Below are 20,067 nucleotides of genomic sequence, written 5' to 3' on the forward strand. Positions count from 1 at the left end.
CCCTGACGGCGAAGGTGGTGAGAAGACCTTTACTAACATCAAACAAGGGAACAATGAACCCTATGAAAATTTCATTAGCAGATTGAAATTGGCTATTGAAAGACAAATTGATAATCAATTCGCCCAGAAAGAGTTGCTTTTAAGTTAGCTGTAGAACAAGCTAACACAGATTGCAAAAAGATTTTAAATCCACTGGTAGCAAGTGGAGAGAGAGAAATCGCAGATTTGATTAATGCATGTAGAAAGGTAGGGAGTCAGTCTTTTAACATGGAGACTTTAGCTCTGGCTTTACAAACAGGACATGCTCAAAAGGGGAATTGTTTCAATTGTGGGAAGCCTGGACATTTTAAAGCGCAATGTCGGGCTCCTGGAGGGGGTCAAAGTCAGCAGTATAAGAGATCAATGGGACAGGGTGTTCGTCCTAAATCAGTGTGCCCAAAATGTAAGAAAGGATACCATTGGGCATATCAGATGCTCCTACAGTTTTTACTGATGGAGGGAAAGTTTTTGGTGCTTGTGTTTGGAAAGATAAATCTGGAATTTGGCATACAAAAGTGACTTCAGAGCAGAAGTCTGCCCAACAGGCAGAACTTGCTGCTGTAGTTTTGGCTTTTCAAAATTTTCACAATCAGGATTTTAATTTAATAGTGGATTCATTGTATGTGTATAATTTGTTACCCTTTGTAGCAGGTTCTTATTTGTCTCCTGGAATATCACCTGATATTTTAAGATTGCTTTTGCTGTTACAAGGATGTTTGGAGCAGCGTGTGAATGTGTGTTTTGTTGCTCAAATTCCACGCTCAAGACCATGTTGACTAAATTAAATAAAAAAGGAGGGAAGCTCCTGGGGCTTCCGGCGATTCAAGATCAATTAAATCTAGCTTTGTATACTTTAAATTTTTTAAATTTGTCTGGTAACCCCCTGCGCGCGGCCAGCAGGCATTTTCTTCTCCTTCTACAGATGCGGTGAGACCTCGGGTGTTGGTGCGGTTCCTTCTGGATCCGGCATGGGTTCCTGCTGAGCTGATAACGTGGGGACGTGGTTATGCAGCAGTTGAACATCTTGGTCAAATTCGTTGGGTTCCTGGTCGGTGTGTTCGGCCTGATCATTCGCAGGCACCTGTGAAGGAAGTTTCGGAACAGCAGGATGGCGCATCTGTGGTTCCTGATCCTGCTGATTCTGCCTAATCTGTCCTGGGCTGCTCGGGTGCGGAGAGAGCAGCGACAGCATGTTCAGCGTGCCGGAGATTTGGGCGATGATTTGTGAACCGATAATAATTACATTAAAGATTTGCGCACAACTGCCAAAAACTTGAACATCACCAATTGTTGGTTGTGTATGCACCTTCCTGGGAGAGTGGGAGAAGGACTGACTCTACATGGAGTTCCATTTAATCGGTCTACTTTGCAGACCGGAAAGCATAACATTTCATATGCCATGAACTTCACGGTCAAGGTGAAGACTGCACTGCAGTCTCCAGCACATTTATGTTTCCAAAACATTACAAACTCACAATTCTTGGGGAATCATAGTGTCTGCAATTACACTATTAAATGGACAAATGGTTCAGAGAACAACATAACTTGGGTAAATGGGAAAAATGAGTCTGACGCATTTGGCCAGTATCAATATCTAGACATGAAACAGCTGATGCAAGCGGCAAGTCAACAAGGTTATGTACAGTTGGAAGGGTTTTGGTTTTTATGTGGACTGTGGGCATATCAACAAATCCTGCAAATTGGTCAGGGACATGTACTTTGGGGTTTGTCATTCCGGTTATCTATAAGTTAGATACATTACCTCCTGAGGTTCGGATCCGAAATCGTCGGGAATTGGATTCGGGTCTAACCATGGGAGGTAATCTGTGGACACAAATTTCTCGAGGTCTTATCCCGCCTTTGGGAATTGCTATGAACTATAGGGATATTCATATTTTAAATAATTTTACTGTTGCTATGTTTAATGATACTATAAAGAATATTAAGATGATTAATGTAGAAATGTCTGAAATTCGTACAGTTACTTTGCAAAATCGATATGCTTTAGATATTATGTTAGCTGCTCAAGGAGGAGTTTGTGCTTTAATTCATTCACATTGTTGTGTTTTTATACATAATTATGAGCCAAACATTACAAAAACTGTTCAGGACATGGAAGATCGTATTGCTCAGCATCAATCTGGAGCTGATGGGTTTAATGCATCATTCTGGGACAGTCTGTGGTCCTGGCTTCCTGATGGATCATGGTTTCGCTCCTTATTGCAAGGGGTTGTTATTATTATTGCTATATGTATCTTATTATGTTGTTTTATTCAATGTATTCCTAATCTATTACAAATGTGTACCTCAGTCTTCCGGCGTGAGGGATCAGGTCATGAGGGAACTGTGTACTATGCCACTAAAACACCCCTATCTTTGAATAAATAAAAAGGAGGGAATGTGGTAATATAACCTATTGATCATTTTATCATTTTCTGTAAGGCCTTTGTATAACTAGCAGTAAGTCTAGGAAGATGTGGGCATTCTTGGTGGGGGTAGGAGTATCTTTGCTCAGAGTGCCTCATTCTGTTTTGATTCTGCCAGTTTAGAAGGAATAGGAAAATGGGTGAAAGTTCAAGGTACAAGATACAACAGTTGTGCTTTCTCATGGGACTTTCCAAACTTTCCCATGAGACTTTCCGTGGCTGTATGATCTCATCCTAGCAAGGTAACATCTGGGACTTTCCAAGATTGTGTGTTCTCATGCTGGTGAAGTAATCTCCTGTTGAGGTCATTGTTTTCTGAATATGCATACTGTATTTTTGCTTGTGTTTTTTCTCAATAAATACTGCTACCTGAGTTCTCTCAGGGTTGGCATTTTTCTCAGAGACAGTTCCCTGTGTCTCATTTCAATGTCAAACCACCATACCCCACACTTATGACATTGCAGGTCACATGATCAAAATTCAGATGTTTGGCCATTGGTTCACATGAACCAATATTTATGACGGTTGCAATGTCCTGGGGTCATGTGATCCTCTTTTGTGACCTTCTGACAAGCCAAGTCAGTGGGGAAGCCATATTCACTTAACAACCACGTTACTTACTTAATTTCTAAACTAAGTGAGGTTGGGATCAAGAAATATCTTATATAGGCTTATGTATTCTTGTCTATAAATCAGATGTGGAAATTCTAATATTTCTTTCCCAGGTGTTGCTATAATTACAACTACACTGAAAGTATCCTGGAGTCTGTACACTAAGTTCTCTCCTTCTCTTTTGGTGGGTTTAGGAAGGGTTTCACTAACAGGAAGATCTCTCCTCAAATCTTGCTCCCAGCTATGGTAGCAAACTCTGCTGCTGGAAGTTTTTCCAATATCAAAAGAAAATTGAAGGAAAGAGAAATTTGTTTAACATGTCAGGTTCCACTAAACCGCAACCGAACAAACCACCAAAGAACACAGTCCTGGGCCAAAATGGCATTAACTCGTTGCAGAACCATGGCACGAACCGACATGCAATAAATGAAATAAAGTCAGGGCTACCCATCCAGTGCTCCCCTCCACCTTTTAAGCATGCCCATCAGCCCCACCCAGCCACACGCGCATCCCCCACCTCTCACGCGGAAACCAGTACACAGTCAGGAAATCATTAAACAGTCCACACTGAGTGGCCCGTAGGCGCCTACAGCTGACTCGACTGCTTCGCAGCTGTGAATTCAGCGGTGCAGGCAACCTTTCTGCAGCTCAAGTATTCCAGCTGCTTCAGAAGGAGCATTTTTATCCGGGTCCAGTCCCAGTAAGAATGGCGTGGTAGTGGTGGCCGTGGTAGTACGGCCGTGCAGCTCTCTGAGATGGCCCAATATTCTTCTTTCCCCACACCCCAGAAATGGCAGCCCTGATGCATCAGGGCTAACATAAAGAATAAGAAGCAGAAAGTGAGGGGAAAAGCAACCAGCCTTGCTACCTTTCTGCATTACCAACATGAATCCAGAAAGACTAATATTGTGTTCTTCTAGTGAAAGAATTCACACAGACCTTCCTACACCTGTGAGACTGCTTTGATGTATTGCAGTAGTGAAATGCCAAGGATATTCTGATAAAAAGACAGCAACCATTTGGCACATTAGTTATATAAAGGAGAATTTTTATGTTTGTTTGTTTTTAATTTCCACTGCAATATGCATATCCATCGTTTAAGTGAATATTCAAAGAATTCTGGGACAACATACTGAAAATTACTAACAGATCCACTTAGAAATCTAAGAATCAATAAATCATATTTTGTTTGAAGCTTGAAATCAACATCCTGGAAGAGAACAATCTGATCAATAATTTACGAGTGATGTAAGAAAAAAATGGTGTTTGATATTATCTAGGAAATATTTTATCTGGGCTATTTGTAATAAGAGTAAAATAACATGGAGGGAATTGATAGTATCTTTTTAATAGCAGATACGTTAAAGAAAGAATTCTGTAAGATAATTTCTAGTGTGCGGTGAGGCCATTTTTTAAAAAAAAAGACAGAAATATTCAGAAATATTTACTCAATATGTTCTGTAATGTACATTATTGCACTTTTTATTTTCTATATTTCCCAGTTCTGACCTGGCATGAATTAACTTAGTCCTTCTCAAACTCTTCCTACAAGCAGGAAGAGGATCCCTTTTAACATTCCTAAGTGAGGGAAGGAGGGAGGGAGAGGAAAAAAGGAAGAAAGGAAATGTTTTAAACACTGGTTTGAGTTCTCATTTTGCGCATTTACTACATCAGGAGTAGTCAATTATAGCCTTTTTAGGATGAAGATTAACTCTCTCTATATCTATATATCTATGTGTATATCTATATATCTATATCTATATCTATATATCTATATATATCTATATCTATATATCTATATATCTATATATTTGTTTTCTGAGGTTCTCGCGGGTATTTGTATGTGGATCTTTGGTTATTCGGGTTTTCTCCGCGTAGATTGGAAGTATCTGGCAACGTTTGATGAAGTCTCATTCATCATCTTCAGGCTTCTGTCTTCAGCTCTGTGCTTCTCAGAGTGATGTGAGCTTGCAGCTGCTTCTTCCTTTTAACTGCTAGTGGGGTGTGACTTGATTGGGTGGGGGCTTGGCTGTGTTCTGATTGGGTGGGGTGTGTTCTCATTGGTTGGGGGTTTGGCTGTGTTCTGATTGGTTAGGGGTCACACCCACTTCAAACCCCTCTGAGCCATACATGAAGCGAACTGACCCCACCATGAAGATGCAGCACGACCACGAACTCGAAGCCAAACAGCAAGATCACAGCTCACCAGCTCAAATCCCCAAGTAACTAAGACCAACCTGAGCACAACCAAGCCCCCACCTGAACAGAACACACCTCCAGCCAATCAGAACATGGCCAACCCCTAACCAATCAGAACACAGCCAAACCCCCAACCAATGAGAACACACCCCACCCAATCAGAACACAGCCAAGCCCCCACCCAATCAAGTCACACCCCACTAGCAGTTAAAAGGAAGAAGCAGCTGCAAGCTCACATCACTCTGAGAAGCACAGAGCTGAAGACAGAAGCCTGAAGATGATGAATGAGACTTCATCGAAACGTTGCCTAGATACTTCCAATCTTACGCTGGAGAAAACCCGAATAACCAAAGATCCATATCTATATATCTATATATCTATATCTATATCTATCTATATCTATATCTATATCTATATCTATATCTATATCTATATCTATATCTATATCATCTATATCTATATCTATATCTATATCATCTATATCTATATCTATATCTATATCTATATATATAATGTTTTCTTAAGTTTTCGCTGGTACTTACATGTATGGCATTCAGCTTTGTTGGTATTTTCCCACGTCATAGTAGTGGTGCTTTTTAAAGTTGTAGCAACGTTTCAGCAGAATCTCATCTGCCATCATCAAAAGCCTGATGATGGCAGATGAGATTCTGCTGAAACGTTGCTACAACTTTAAAAGCACCACTACTATGACGTGGGAAAATACCGAACAAAGTTGAATGCCATATATATATATATATATATATATATATATATATATATATATATATATATATATATATATATATATATATATATATATCTTTAAAGTTTATTAATACAATTGTTGTATATTTTCAAATATTAATTTAACTAACATTTATTGCTTTTTAGGGAACTAACTATTGCCCCAAATACTCAACATTGTGCCATCCAATTTTAGTATCACTACAAAAGTCATTCCAAAGGCTGGGTATCAGAGAATGTATCAGAGAATCAAATTAAGCTTTGGATCATTTTCCTCACTAAAAAAAAGAACAAGTATAATATTTTGACTCATTTGCTTAATTGGCATCTCTTTATATTGTTTTAGAACACATGTGTAGAACCTATCACCTTTTAGTCATCTTTATGCTGAAATACTGAAAATTTCCAAAGGTCTCACAAACTGTTAAGCGTTGCTTTAAGCACTTGAACAATCTACAAGTTAAACCAAAACACTTGGCAGAAATATGGCAGCCTAAGTTTTCAAAGGGATCCATAGGCATGGAATTCTTTTAGGATGGTGAAAATGACCACACAGAAGCCAAATGACACAGCAACTCCATTAACTCTATACCACATCACCCGCTTACAGTGACCATCTGTTCTGTGCTGTGTGACCAATTCCCATGGGGGGGGGGGGCGGGCAGATGAGTATTTTGTGGAGTGGGTCAGTCTTTCCCCTCAAGAAATACCAATTCTTGGTACGGGGGGGGCGGGGGGGGGGCTGGGAGCCACACTCACGTGCTGAATTTTTCCAAGCTCTCATGAGCATTACGCTTCTCTCTCTCGTAGGCGTTTTCTACTTCTCTAAATTTGCCTTTGAACATTTCCAAGTCAGAGATTGCTTCTGCTTGGCTGGCCTTCTCCACTTGCAAAGCTCCTTCAAGGTCTCGGATCCGTAGCTGCAAAAATCACAGGAAGACAACCATCAAGACTACGAACTTCGCTCCGTGTCAGATCAAAGCGAGGCGAGACCAATTGGGTAGGCCAAAATCATTCCGCACATAGAGAGAAAGAGATTTATGTACATATAAAGCCAGGGTAAGTGTAGCTTTTCACCCACCCGATCACCATAGTTAGGTAAAAGAAATACTGGCTACGATGAACTGGGATTAACGCTGACAGGCAATCACAATGTGGTTAAGGGAATGGGTGAAGTCAGGGTCATGTATAATCTTCTCCAATCCCAATTGCCCAATCAGAGTGAGCTTTTGCTGCCCTTAACCATGACTCTGTTGGAGCATGATCAATAGAAAAATCAAAGCACTGAGACATAATACACCAAAGTGCAAACAGTTCGAAACATTTGAAAAGAATCATATGGATCCAACAGATTCTAAACGGGAAAAAAAATGAGAGAGAAAACTGATGGGGGAAAAAATGCCTATCGGCATTGCTTAGCTTTTCCTTTGTCAGGAAATGTACATCTTTCTTAGTTATTATTGGATAAACAGTGCACAAACAATTTTCCCATTAGACTTTAGGCTGGTGTTTTGTACACTGTTCTAGTACTTGGCGGTGAGGCAAAAGATCTCTGTGATATAAATTACTTAGGACACAGGTTTAAACACATTCCTTCACAGGGCCTTGGTTCAGAATTTGACAAGAGAACTGAGAAAGCACGTAGAATCAACATGGCAAGCTTCTCAGATTTATTTGCTCGGAAACATATACATTTCATGACTGCAATGGAAAAGAGACATGGTATCCTTTGGGCATCATTTTGCCTTGGTATTTGTAGTCCGTAATCCCTCTAGATTCATAGAACATAGAATAATAGAGTGTTGGAAGGGACCTCAAAGGTCTTCTAGTCCAACCCCCTGCTCAAGCAGGAGGCCCTATATCATTTCAGTCCAATGGTTGTCCATTGTGAAAGCTACCCAGAAGCTATTCCATTCTCTTGCTATTTTCTGCAGATCAGCCTTAAGAATTCAGTTCAGTTCCTAGACTGGAAGGCAGGATGTGCAGCTAGTTACAGAACTTGAATTATGAGGGTTCTGCTTCAGGATGAATTTTGAGATCATCGGAGGAAGACAAACAGACAAAATGATGAAAAACAACTTGTCACTATTTACCACCCTTGAATAGCAATAGCAATTGAACTTAGATTTATATACCACTTTACAGTGCCTTACAGCCTTCTCTAAGCTGTTTACAGAGTCAGAATATTGCCCCCAACAATTTGGGTCTTCCACCTCGGAAGGATGGAAGGCTGAGTCAACCTTGAGCCTGGTGAGATTTGAACTGCCAAATTGTAGACAGTCGGCAGTCAGCAGAAGTAGCAAGCAGTACTGCACTCTAACCACTGTACCACCATGGCTCATTTTATTTTACAGATTTAATCTTAGGAGAATAACTGTTGATCCAGTCTGGTATGATGACCTGGAGGCTACATCAATTTAGGAACCAATCCAGGATGTTTAAACTTCACTTTGCCTTGCCGACTGAGGCATAAAACCTTCCAGTTGTCCAGCATGTTCTATTTTGTTAGTTAACTGGCTACAAACCAATTGTCCAAATACTTTCGAGGAATTTTTCTTTAAAGAGGACCACATTTTATCCACACACAAAAATGACATTAAATGTAAAATAATTAAACCTGTGCTAACCATCCAGGTGTGCAAAGAGCCTGCAATGCACTTATCGGTTCCATATGGTGCTTTTCTCAATTTACCTGAATGATTTCAGAATTAAATTTGGATTCCAGATGTGACGCCCTCTCAGCCTCAATGTTTTCCTCCAGTTTTTTTACTCTGGCCATAGTTAGCTGTTAAAAAAAAAAGTTAAAAAGTTTTAAAAAAAGTTAGCAACACAGACACACACACCCCTACCTCAAGTGCTTCTCGAAACTCTCAGCTTAAAAGTACTACTAACATCGATCCAAACTTTGCTCAGCTGCATTGGCTTCTAACTACTTCCAGATTGATTCATGTTTTGTGAAGTTTTACAAGGGCCACATTCAGCATACCTAAGTGAGCTTCTTCTCAGATATAAATAACCAGATATTTGTTTCATAAGAACTTTATTGCCTGGAGGTATTCTCAGTGGGTGGTGCCAAGTAGAATATTCAGAATCCAGGATCCTACAAATATTCTGCTCACAAACGCCTTTGAATCTACTCCATTTTAAAAGCCTATCAAGGGTTCCTTATTTTGCTTAAGTTTGGCCTCTACATCATGGGTCTCCAACCATGGCAACTTTAAGCTTTGCTGGCTGGGGAATTCTGGGAGTTGAAGTCCACCAAGTTTTAAAGTTGCCAAGATCGGAGACCCTTACTCTACATGGTTGTGACACTTTCTCCTCTGTGGCCATGTTTTTAAATCTCTCAATTTCTATTTTTTTAAGTATAAATTGGGTTATAATTAATACTGGTGCAAAACTATTCAGAGAGGCCTTTCAGAGAACCAGTAAAATGCCCATGAAATACACGCTTCACCTCAGCAAGACAGCCAAAGCGTCGATTGCCCTTCAACCCGTACAGGTAAGTTCTCGACTTATGGCCACAGTTGAGCCCAACATTTCTGTAGCTAAGCAGGACAGAGGCTAAGCAAGTTTTGTCCCATTTTACGACCTCTCCTGCTAAGTCCTCGACTTATGGCCTCAGTTGAACCCAACATTTCTATAGCTAAGCAGGACAGAGGCGAAACAAGTTTTGTCCCATTTTACGACCTCTCCTGCTACCATCGTTAAGTGAATCGCTGCAGTGGTTCAGTTAGTTAACACATTTGTTAAATAAATCTGGCTTCCCTATTGACTTTGCTTGTCAGAAAGTCACAAAAGATGATCCCATGACCCTGGGACACCACCACTGTCATAAAAACATGCCAGTTGTCAAGTGTCCAAATTCTGATCGCATGACTAAACAAATGGTCATAAGTTGAGGACTTCCCATGCACTCATGATATATAATAGTTCTTGTGTTGACTACTCTGGCTGTTTTGACAGGACGCTGCTTTTAGATCCTTTCAACAATCATTTTGAACAGTTGCTTCCGTGAAATACACCTCGAAATGATTTCCACAGCCTCAGTAATCAACCCACACTGGATACGGGTAACCCTTGTTGAACAACATTCAACGACTGTTCAAAGTTATGACAGTGCTGAATGGGGAGAGGACGTATGACAGATCCTCATTCTCACAGCCATTACAGCATACCCACGATCACATGACCATGATGAGCCATGGTGGCATAATGCAGTACTACAGGCTATTTCTGCTGACTGCCTGCAATTTGGCAGTTCAAATCCCACCAGGCTCAAGGTTGACTCAGCCTTCCATCATTCTCAGGTGGGTAAAATGAGGACCCAGATTGTTGGGGGCAATAGACTGACTCTGTCAACCGCTTAGAGAAGGCTGGAAAGCACTGTGAAGCGGTATATAAGTCTAACTGCTGTTGCTATAATCTGGATGTTCCTCACCCGAGTGACAGTTATGACACTGTAGCATCCTGCAGTCATGATCCCCCATTTGAGACCTCCACTGCTGACTTCCAACAAGCAAAGTCAATGGGGAAGCCTGCAGGAGGTCACAAACAACAGATCATGTGACCACAGCACACTGCAACCGCACAGGATTTGCCAAATGAAGGCAAATGGAACGACGTAAGTTGGCGTAGTCATGTTAACATCAAGCTTCACAACCAGGCTGCTTAGCAACAAAGTTGCCACTCTCAATTACCATCTTGAAGTGATGGCTACCTGTACTCTGGTAGAAAGTCTAACAAAGAGATAAAACAGGACAGAACAGAATAACAGAGTTGGAAGGGACCCTTGAGGTCTTCTAGTCCAACCCCCATCTGCCCAAGCAGGACCCTATACCAGGGGTAAGGAAACTTGGCTCTTTGATCACTTATGGACTTCAACTCCCAGAATTCCTGAGTGAGCCATAAAAGTTTCCCCATCCCTGGCCTACTGGTTTTTTAGTTGTGAGGGAAATCAATTTTTGACTTGAATGGGACTGTTTAATATATTAAATGTAGGGCATGTTCTTTATATTCCTTATATGTCCTCCATTTGTATATTAAACAGTCCCATTCAAGTCAAAAATTGATTTCCCTCACAACTAAAAAACCAGTAGGCCAGGGATGGGGAAACTTTTATGGCTCACTCAGGAATTCTGGGAGTTGAAGTCCATAAGTGATCAAAGAGCCAAGTTTCCCTACCCCTGCCCTATACCATTTCAGGCAGATGGCTGTTCGGTTTCTTCTTAAAAGCCTCCAGTGATGAAGCCCACACAACTTCTGAAGGCAAGCCCTTCCACTTCTCCCTGTCAGGAAATTTGTCTTCAGTTCTAGGAGCCAGGAGCTAACAAATGAATAAAGAGGCTTTTACTACAAAAATCCACATTTCTGGAGTAAATTGCTTAAACATTTATTCCTAGTTTTTCTTTGGGGAAAAAAAACAAGATTCAGTAGCTCTTTTAAAAGAAAAGGGTAAACTGTTCTGACACAGATTTGTCTGAAAAGGTATAGGGTTTCCTGCCTAAGCAAGGGGTTGGACTATAAGACCTCCCAGGTCCCTTCCAACTCTGTTATTCTATATTCTGATAATATCTATACTAGTTAAAACATACTTGTGTGAACACATTAAGACCCATTATTTCTTCCAGCACCTAATGGTACCATCAACATCAAGACACTGGAGAAAAAAATAAAGATTTATCCATAAAGTCAATGCAGAAGTTGTTAGGCAGCATGTGTTAACTCCAGTAAAAAAGAATGTCTAGTAGCCAGGAGGGGTATTCTTTATTTACAACACATTTCACTTTTATAGGATTTGGGAAGGTAAATAAATCAAATTAGGATTCCAGTTCCAGATAACTGAGCTGGTAGCATCTCAATTCATAAAACATAATAACCTAATAATTTATTCAGACTATAAATTCTTATCTCCTCCCCATAAACTTTTAAAAGATCTCCTTCATCTCGTGTTTCGGATTATGTTTATTTAATAAGCCCATAGATAATAAAAAGCTACATGACAAAACCAAAAAAGAAAAAGTAGCAAAAATTAAGCCAAGAGAGTGTGAAAATCTGGCTTTACACCAAGAAGTGCAAATTGCACATCAGCCGCTTTCTGGTTTTAATAGAGATAAGGGGGTCTGAAAATGTATAGGCTGGAAAAAAAAAATTGAGGAAGGAAGGATACAGAGATTACTGTTAAATGGTCTACAATTGACCTCAAAAACCACTAGAGGGCACCATAGGAACACTAACGCTAAAGCAACATTTCCTTTTGGTATCAGATTGACCTGTGCTATGTTTTAAAAAAACATCTTAATTACCTAAAAGAAAAATAATACCCAATACTCAGATTATCCTCTTCTCGGATAATTTAGAGGACTTTCCACATAAGGTTGGGCAACAACTATTTCAAATGGCTAGGATTTATTATTTAATGCCTAATCTTTTCCGCTCTTGACCAAAACAACCCACAAGCCATTTAATTTCATCTCCTTTGTAATTCCAGACTTTAAAGGTTTTTCTAATTCAACATTAGCATAATAAAAAAGGTTTTTTTATTAAATTGTTGTGCTCTTTTTTTAAACTATCCCTGAACTGGGTAAATCCATAGGCCTGTGATGATGAACCTATGGCACCTGTGCCGGAAGTATCGAGTATCTGCTAGCGTATGCGCAGGGGGAGACGCTCTCGTGGGAGATGTTTGTGCATGTGCAGAGGTACGTGGCGTGCGGGGGATCGCATGCGCAGGGGGCGGGGGAGTCACACGTGCATTGCATCATGGTTGCAGGCACGCAACATGGAAAAGGTTAGCCATCACTGCCATAGGCCATAGCAAACTAGTTGCTCACTAAAAAAAAAAGCTGGCCACGGACTCTGCAAATTGTTTCCAAACAAACTTGTGGGCAACCTCTTTTGTGTTCTACGAAATAAAAAGATGTTGTGATAGCACACTGATGATTTGGGGTGGATCTTTATCTACCCTATTTTATTCCTGGCATTCTTACCCAACCTGATACACTCTGGATGTACAGGTAGACCTCGACTTACAACAGTTCGTTTAGCGACCGTTACAACGGCGCTGAAAAAAATGACCTCACGCTTATGACGGTTGCAGCATTCTCATGGTCGTGTGATTTTACATTCAGATACTTGACAACTCACTCGCATTTACGATGGCTGTGGTATCCCAGGGGTCACAGCATTCCTCCCTTTTGCGAACTTCTGACAAGGCAAGTCCATGGGGAAGCCAGATTCACTTAACAACCAGGTTACTCACTTATCAAACCGCAGGGACTGTGTGGCAAGAAAGGTTGTCAAATGGGACAAAACCCACTGTCAGGATTCCGGCAGTTACCCCAATTAAATCGTGAGTCTCGAGCCACACTCCCAAAACTTCAAAGGATTTTCTGGAAGTCAACATGTTGGCATGACCTGGGTGTAGCCGACTCTGAGACACATAATTTACTGTCACCCTTGACCCTGCTTTTCCTCCAACCCCTCTGAGTGTATCATAATTAATATTCTCCAACGAAACCCGACCATAGCCAAGAGTCATCAATCATGTTCTCCAATTAGATTCTTGCCCGGCAGAAGCTTCAGTCATCTAATCAGTCTCTGAAGAAAATATGAATGGAATGTACTTTCAATTCCACACTGCTGCCTGCTCTTTGAAACTCCCCCCACCCTTCTTTCTGTTGACAACTATAAAACGTGTATATAGAAAATGTTTTATGAGTTGACACCCACTTAGCAAATGTCTTGCTTAACAACAGAAATTCTGGGCGCAGTTGTGGTTGTAAGTTGAGGACTACCTGTACAACACAATGCAAAACAGAACTGAAGCGGACAAAAATCCACTCTCATGGGACTGGAAATTTCTGGCCAAAGCCCAAGGCCTCTTACCGGGATTTAGAAACTCATTATGCCAAAGCTGTGCAAAGAAGAGAAAAGCCTCCTTTATCTGACTTAAATTACGGAAGAAACTGCTTTTGAAAGTATTTTCCTTTCTTTTAGGCCTTTCACTGGTGTTTCCTTATCCTCTTTTACTCCAAAGGGCCTGGACAAGGTCTCCTCGCTATCAACAGCTCCTTTTGCAAGGGAACAAAGCCCAGGAACAAAACAGAAGGTTGCCATCGGATACCCGCCTCATTATTTGGTGAAGTTCTTACCTCAAGTTCTTTTCTAAGCCGAGTCTCTCGCTCAGCACCGAACTGAAGTTCGCTGGCCTGTCTCCTCAAGGCTTCTGAGCAGCCACTATGTTCTCTTTCTAGCTCTTGTACCTTTCTGCGGACGTTTTGCACCGTGCTGGTGCTTTCCTGGTGGGAGAATAAGAATTAGTTCCAACTTCAGCATTTTCCTTGAAGAGAAAGATCTGGATACAATGTACAGTTGGTCTTTAAATCCGAGAGTAGGATCAAGAGTCCTCAAACAACTCAGAACCACACATAAATTGGAAGTTGTCCCACTGAAAGGCCTCCGTGATTGTTGTCTACCAGTAGCCCCAAACACCATTACTTAGAAGCAGGATCTGCACTGTCGATACGTTTCTAAGTAAAAATATTTTAGGTTTGTTTCTTTTTTTTCTATACTACATAAAGAATTTCCATTTACTTAGGACGTTTAGAAGTTCACGTTGCCATTTTAACGGTTTCAACTTTAGATTTGTCACAGGCTTACATAACACGGTACTTCTAGGTAAAAATAACAGGGCTAAAATTATTCAGTCGACATTATGGTTGATTTTTTTAAAAAATGTATTCCTTTCCTTTACATTCCACCTTTTTGCCACAGATTTCAAGCCAGTGCTTCTACTTCGTTTCCCACTCACCCAATGTCTGCCACTCAACATCAGTGCCAGTTTGTGTGGAGTCCATGACTAGCCCACAGAAAATTACCCAGAGAAATTCCAATTTCAATGTATATTTGTATCCAGATCCCTCCACAATAAATCCTGTATGATAACCATTACTCCTTGCTGGTTCCCTTTATTTCCTAACAACAGACACCCACACTCAATCAATCCTCTAGGCCAGGGGTGGGCAAACTTTTGGCTCGGGGCCACATTGACTTTTAAAATTTGACAGACGGGCCGGGTCAGCACAAGATTTTTGGGAATCGCCCCCCACCCTTCCCCCCTCTTCTCCTCCTTCCCTCCCCTTGGAGGCCCCTGAGTCAGGAATTGCTACCGCCGGCGCGGATCCGCACGGCTCCAGTCCCGCGTTGCCTCGGGAAGGGAAAGGCAAAAGGAAGAGCCGCGCGGTGCTTTGCAACGGGAGCAGCAGCACCGAGGCTCAGGCTCAGCGGCTCCTGGTTTTGCCTTTTCCTTCCCAAGGCAACGCGGGACTGGAGCACCTGAGCTGCGCCGGCGATAGCAACTCCTGACAGCCCCAGCCGGACACCTGAGCGGAGCCCGGGCGAAACTGCCTGTTGCTGCTGCCGGAGCACCGCCGGTCGCCTCCTCCAAGCAGCCTGCCCGCCCACCGGGCTTCCTCTGCCGCGCGGCTCGGGGCCAGGCGCAAGCGCCTGCGAGTTAAAAGGAAGCCGAAAGTTGCTGGGAAGTTGCTCGGGTGCTGGGAGCAGGCTTTTAAAGTGCCGGCCGAGCAAAGTTTAAGCAGCCCGCCGCCCGCCGGGCGGAATCCTTCCTGCTCCTCGGCGGGAAGACGCTCCAGCCTGCAAACTTTGCCTTTGCAAAGTTTAAGCCTGGAAGCCCTGGAAACCCAAGCAACTTCCCAGCAACTTTCGGCTTCCTTTTAACTCGCAGGCGCTCGCGCCGCCCTGAGCCGCACGGCAGCCCGCTCCAAGCAGCCTTCCCCGCCCGCTGGGCAGAACCCTTCCCGCTCCTCGGCGGGAAGACGCTCCAGCCTGCAAACTTTGCCTTTGCAAAGTTTAAGGCTAGAAGCCCGAAATCAAGCAACTTCCCAGCAACTTTCGGCTTCGCTTTAACTTGCGGGCGCCGCCCCGAGCCACACGGCGGAGGGGAAGCCCGGAGCGCCGCCGGTCGCTCCTCCAAGCAGCCCACCTGCCCGCCCGCCCGCCGGGCTTACCCTCCGCCGCACGAGTCGGGGCCAGGCGAGCGCCCGCGAGTTAAAACGAAGCGGAAAGTTGCTGGGAAGTTGCTCGGGTGCTGGGAGCAGGCTTTTAAAGTGCCGCCCGAGCAGGACCGCCGAGCCGGGAACGGGCACCAAGGCAGGGCAAGGCTCCACCAGCAGCGGCCTAGCTTTAGGTGGCTCCAAGCAGCCCGCCCCGCCCGCCGGTGGAACCCTTCCTGCTCCTCAGCGGGAAGACGCTCCAGCCTGCAAGCTTTGCCTTTGCAAAGTTTAAGCCTGGAAGCCTCGGAAAAAAGGGGATCGGCAGGGACTCACCTTCGGAGAGGTCGCAATCGAAGGTGATTTCGAACTCCCAGCCGAGGCCTTTGCAAATTTCTTTTCTTTCCTACCCTAGATCGCTCCGCACTGTTTTGCAGCTTTGGGGGCCACGCGGCACAGGGCAATACGCCACGCCCAGTGATTTTTTTTCAGGGGCGGGCGGATTGGACAGACCAATGGCAGCGATTTTTTTTCAGGGGCGGGTCGCATTGGACAGACAAACGGGCCGGATGTGGCCCACGGGCCGTAGTTTGCCCACCCCTGCTCTAGGCTGTACAGTATGATCAGATATGATGAACAGAAGAGTCCTTCATAAAGGGTCCTTCAAAACTATCATCACAAGAGTTTTTTTTTATTATTGCAGTAGATAAAAACAAGAGCAATTAGTATAGAGGTATTTAGTTAAAATAGAACATATTTGCTTTTGTCTTTGTCTCACTTTCCTTGTTGGCTGATTCAGTAACATTTTAGAGCAGGGGTCACCAACCTTTTGGACCTCAGGGATCACCAAACTCATTATTTTAAATCCTGCTGACCACTAATATGAATTTTGACTGACGGTGGCTTGCTGGTGGGAGAGAGATCTGATCTAACCTCGGAGAGCTGGCAGTGATGTTCTCCCCCCCCCTCACACACACACAGAGGTCCCTCACACACACACACACACACCCTTCAAGGCAGCCACATTCCTTCACTAATCTGCTTTTCAGCTCCGTTCTCAGGGGAAGAGAGAAAGAGAGAGACAGACAGACAGACTGGATTAATTGCTTTGGGGGTTGCTTTGGGAGGGACATTTCTCTGCGGACCACCAAAATTTTCTCGTGGCTCACCAGTGGTCTGCGGCCCACCAGTTGGCAACCACTGTTTTAGAGAACTGTCCTAGCGCCAGGCCTAGTCAAATATATTGCTTAGCTTGAAAGTGGCTATATAACTCCTACATCACACAGAGTGTTGTACCGTTTCTCAACACAGATAGTCCTCGACTTACAACCACAACTGAGCCCAAAGTTTCTGTTGCTAAGTGAGAAAGTTGTTAAGTGAATTTTGCCCTGTTTTACGAGCTTTCTTGCTACTGTGGTTAGGTGAATCACTGCAGTTAAGTTAATAACACGCTTGTTGTGTGAATCTGGCTTCTCCACTGACTTTGCTTGTCAGAAGGTCACAAAAAGTTGGTCACAGGATCCAAGGACATTGCAACTGCCATAAATATTAGCCAATTGTCGAGTGTCTGGATTTTGATCATGTGACTATGATGTGTATGCTGCAACAGTCACAGGTGTGCAAAATGGTCATGGGTCACTTTTTTCTGGGCTGATGTTAACTTCAGATTGTCACTAAATGAACTGCTGTAAATCAAGGACTACCTGTACAGAGGAAGGGAAAACTTAATAAAGTCAGCTGAAAAACGTGAGATGTTTTGTCTTAGGCTCATTATTTTATTAACTGATAATGCAGCGTGTTTCTCTGCCTCAATTCTGGTATGCAAGAGCATTTGTGACAAGGAGGAAAATGTGTTATGATATGTACAGAATAACCCTTGAGTAACAAGTATATGCACATGGAAACGTTTATGAGAGTAGTTATGAATAATTATTCAGCCACACATAGATACACACAATTGAGTTAAAGTGCTCATCTGTTTCAAAGCCGAAGAGCCAGGGCTGTCTGAAGACGTCTCTGTGGTCATGTGGCTGGCATAACTAAACACCAAAGGCGCACGGAACGCTGTTACCTTCCCACCAAAGTGTTTCCTATTTTTCTACGTGCATTTTTACATGCTTCTGAATTGCTAGGTTGGCAGAAGCTGGGACAAGTAACGAGGGCTCACTCCGTTACACGGCGCTAGGGATTTGAACTGCTGAACTGCCGACTTTTCTGATAGACAAGCTCAGCGTCTTAGTCACTGAGCCACTGGGTCCCTGTGTGGTCACTGAGTGGCCATAGGGCTGACAATTCCTATACCACCATCCCATGGAACTATCTGCTAACGGAAGACTGGAACGGCTGAAGAACATTGTAGCTCATAACAGGTTTTGTTGCACGTGAGGTAGCAGAGAGTAAATAGGCTCTCTTCTTTCTTTCCCTATGCAGCCCCTATCTCCACAAATAAACTACTGACCAGATTGGTCAGTATCTCTGGGCTGAGAAGAAGCTGTTTGGAAAGAACCAGATGCTTGTCCCGTCAAAGGAGAATGGCCCTGAAAAGCAGGAGACTAAAGAGGAAGAGTTGGATCTACACTAGGAGAGTCCAACCATGGTGACTTTAAGACGGAGGTCTCCAAACTTGGCAACTTTAAGACTTGTGGACTTCAACTCCCAGAATTCTCCAGCCAGCTATGGGAGTTGAAGTCCACCAGTCTTAAAGTTGCCAAGTTTGGGGACCCCTGCTTTAAGACCTTTGGACTTCAACGTATCTCTGGGCTGGGGAATTCTGGAAATCGAAGTTACCAAAGTTGGACATCCCTGGTCTACTTTCTGAAGGTGCTTAACTGATTTCACCAACCAAATGGCAGGGCAGGGAAGGAGGAAACAATTGCCACAGGAAATTCATCCGGGGTTAGATGAAAGTGGGGAAAGGGCTAACTGTGCCCATTAAGCTAAGTTATTGCGATGGTTGGTTCGGTTTTTTGTTATGTGGGAATCCAACCACATATTATGGTTTATTATATTAAAGCATGGACCGGAAACGACTAGCACATATGTGCAATGGGAACCTTTACCTTTTACCTTACCTCACAGTGCAACAAAACCTGTCAGCTGTTATGAGCTACAATGTTCTTTAGCCTTTCCAGTCTTCCATTAGCAGACAGTTCCATGGGATGGCGGTATAGGAATGGTTGGCCCTATGGCCACTCCCATATGAAGGGCCCTGAATTCAGTCCTCTCCCGCTCCCCTCCATGTTTTTCAGCATCTGCATGCCACCACCAGGTCACATAATCCATTGATTTGGATCACTTGATTTCCAACCAAATAGCACCACCCAGAAACTCCAATTGGCAAGTAATACAGTAGCTAATTTGTAACCAGGCATTCATCATCATAAGCACATACATTTGTACTATGAGCCCTACATTTGCCACCAATAGGTTCTCACACACAATTCAAAATGCTTGTGGCATGCTGTCAAGTTCTTTATGTGGGTTAGCACCTAAGCTGCTGAAGAGCTGCTTTCTTCAACCTCTTACCTAATACAATCAAACTGGGAGAAGCTGCCTGTTGCTACTCCATGAGGTGAGGCAAAAGAGGCCTACAGTTTTTTAGTTGAAGTGCTTATTTTGTGATTGAGTGTCATTTGAGGTTTGTCTAGCCTTACCTTTGTGGACTGCAACATCTTATATACGTGGGCAGAATGGAAGAAACAGGAGTGTTGCCAAAGACACAACTGAGCCCAGGTGGAGGGCGAAGCATGAAAAAGAGACTCTGAATACCTATGCCTAAATTATACTAGGTACAGGTTGAGCTGGAGAATTCCATTATATTACCCCATCATCAATAAATATCTTTTCAGACATCCAAAGATGTTCTTATTTCTTGATTCCTCCGTTTGCTGGTCACTTAGGACTTGAACTGTTACTTTAGAGAAACAAGCTTTTCCAACAAACATTTGGGGTTTTATTCAAACAATATATCTGTTATTTAATTATTTACTATATTTTATTAATATATTTATATATTATATTTATATATTTTATTAATGCAC

The 20,067-nt window shown here is 42.9% G+C and overlaps 1 protein-coding gene across 4 annotated transcripts in view; it reads right to left on the reverse strand.

Annotated features, from left to right (window-relative positions):
* CCDC171 (coiled-coil domain containing 171) overlaps positions 1 to 20,067 on the reverse strand; it is a 200,773-nt gene that overhangs the window by 161,210 nt on the left and 19,496 nt on the right. For all 4 annotated transcript variants that reach the window (XM_087957656.1, XM_087957657.1, XM_087957653.1 and 1 more), the window contains 3 exons: positions 14,171 to 14,317; positions 8,713 to 8,805; positions 6,780 to 6,940 (listed from right to left, as the gene is read on the reverse strand). In XM_087957656.1, the coding sequence (XP_087813782.1) occupies positions 6,780 to 6,940; positions 8,713 to 8,805; positions 14,171 to 14,317 (401 nt within the window). The remainder of the gene's footprint in view (positions 1 to 6,779; positions 6,941 to 8,712; positions 8,806 to 14,170; positions 14,318 to 20,067) is intronic.

The sequence above is a fragment of the Notechis scutatus genome, chromosome 2 (genome assembly GCF_049901735.1).
Source record: "Notechis scutatus isolate UNSWTSFEM ecotype Mainland chromosome 2, rNotScu1.2, whole genome shotgun sequence".
NCBI classification, from domain to species: domain Eukaryota; kingdom Metazoa; phylum Chordata; class Lepidosauria; order Squamata; family Elapidae; genus Notechis; species Notechis scutatus.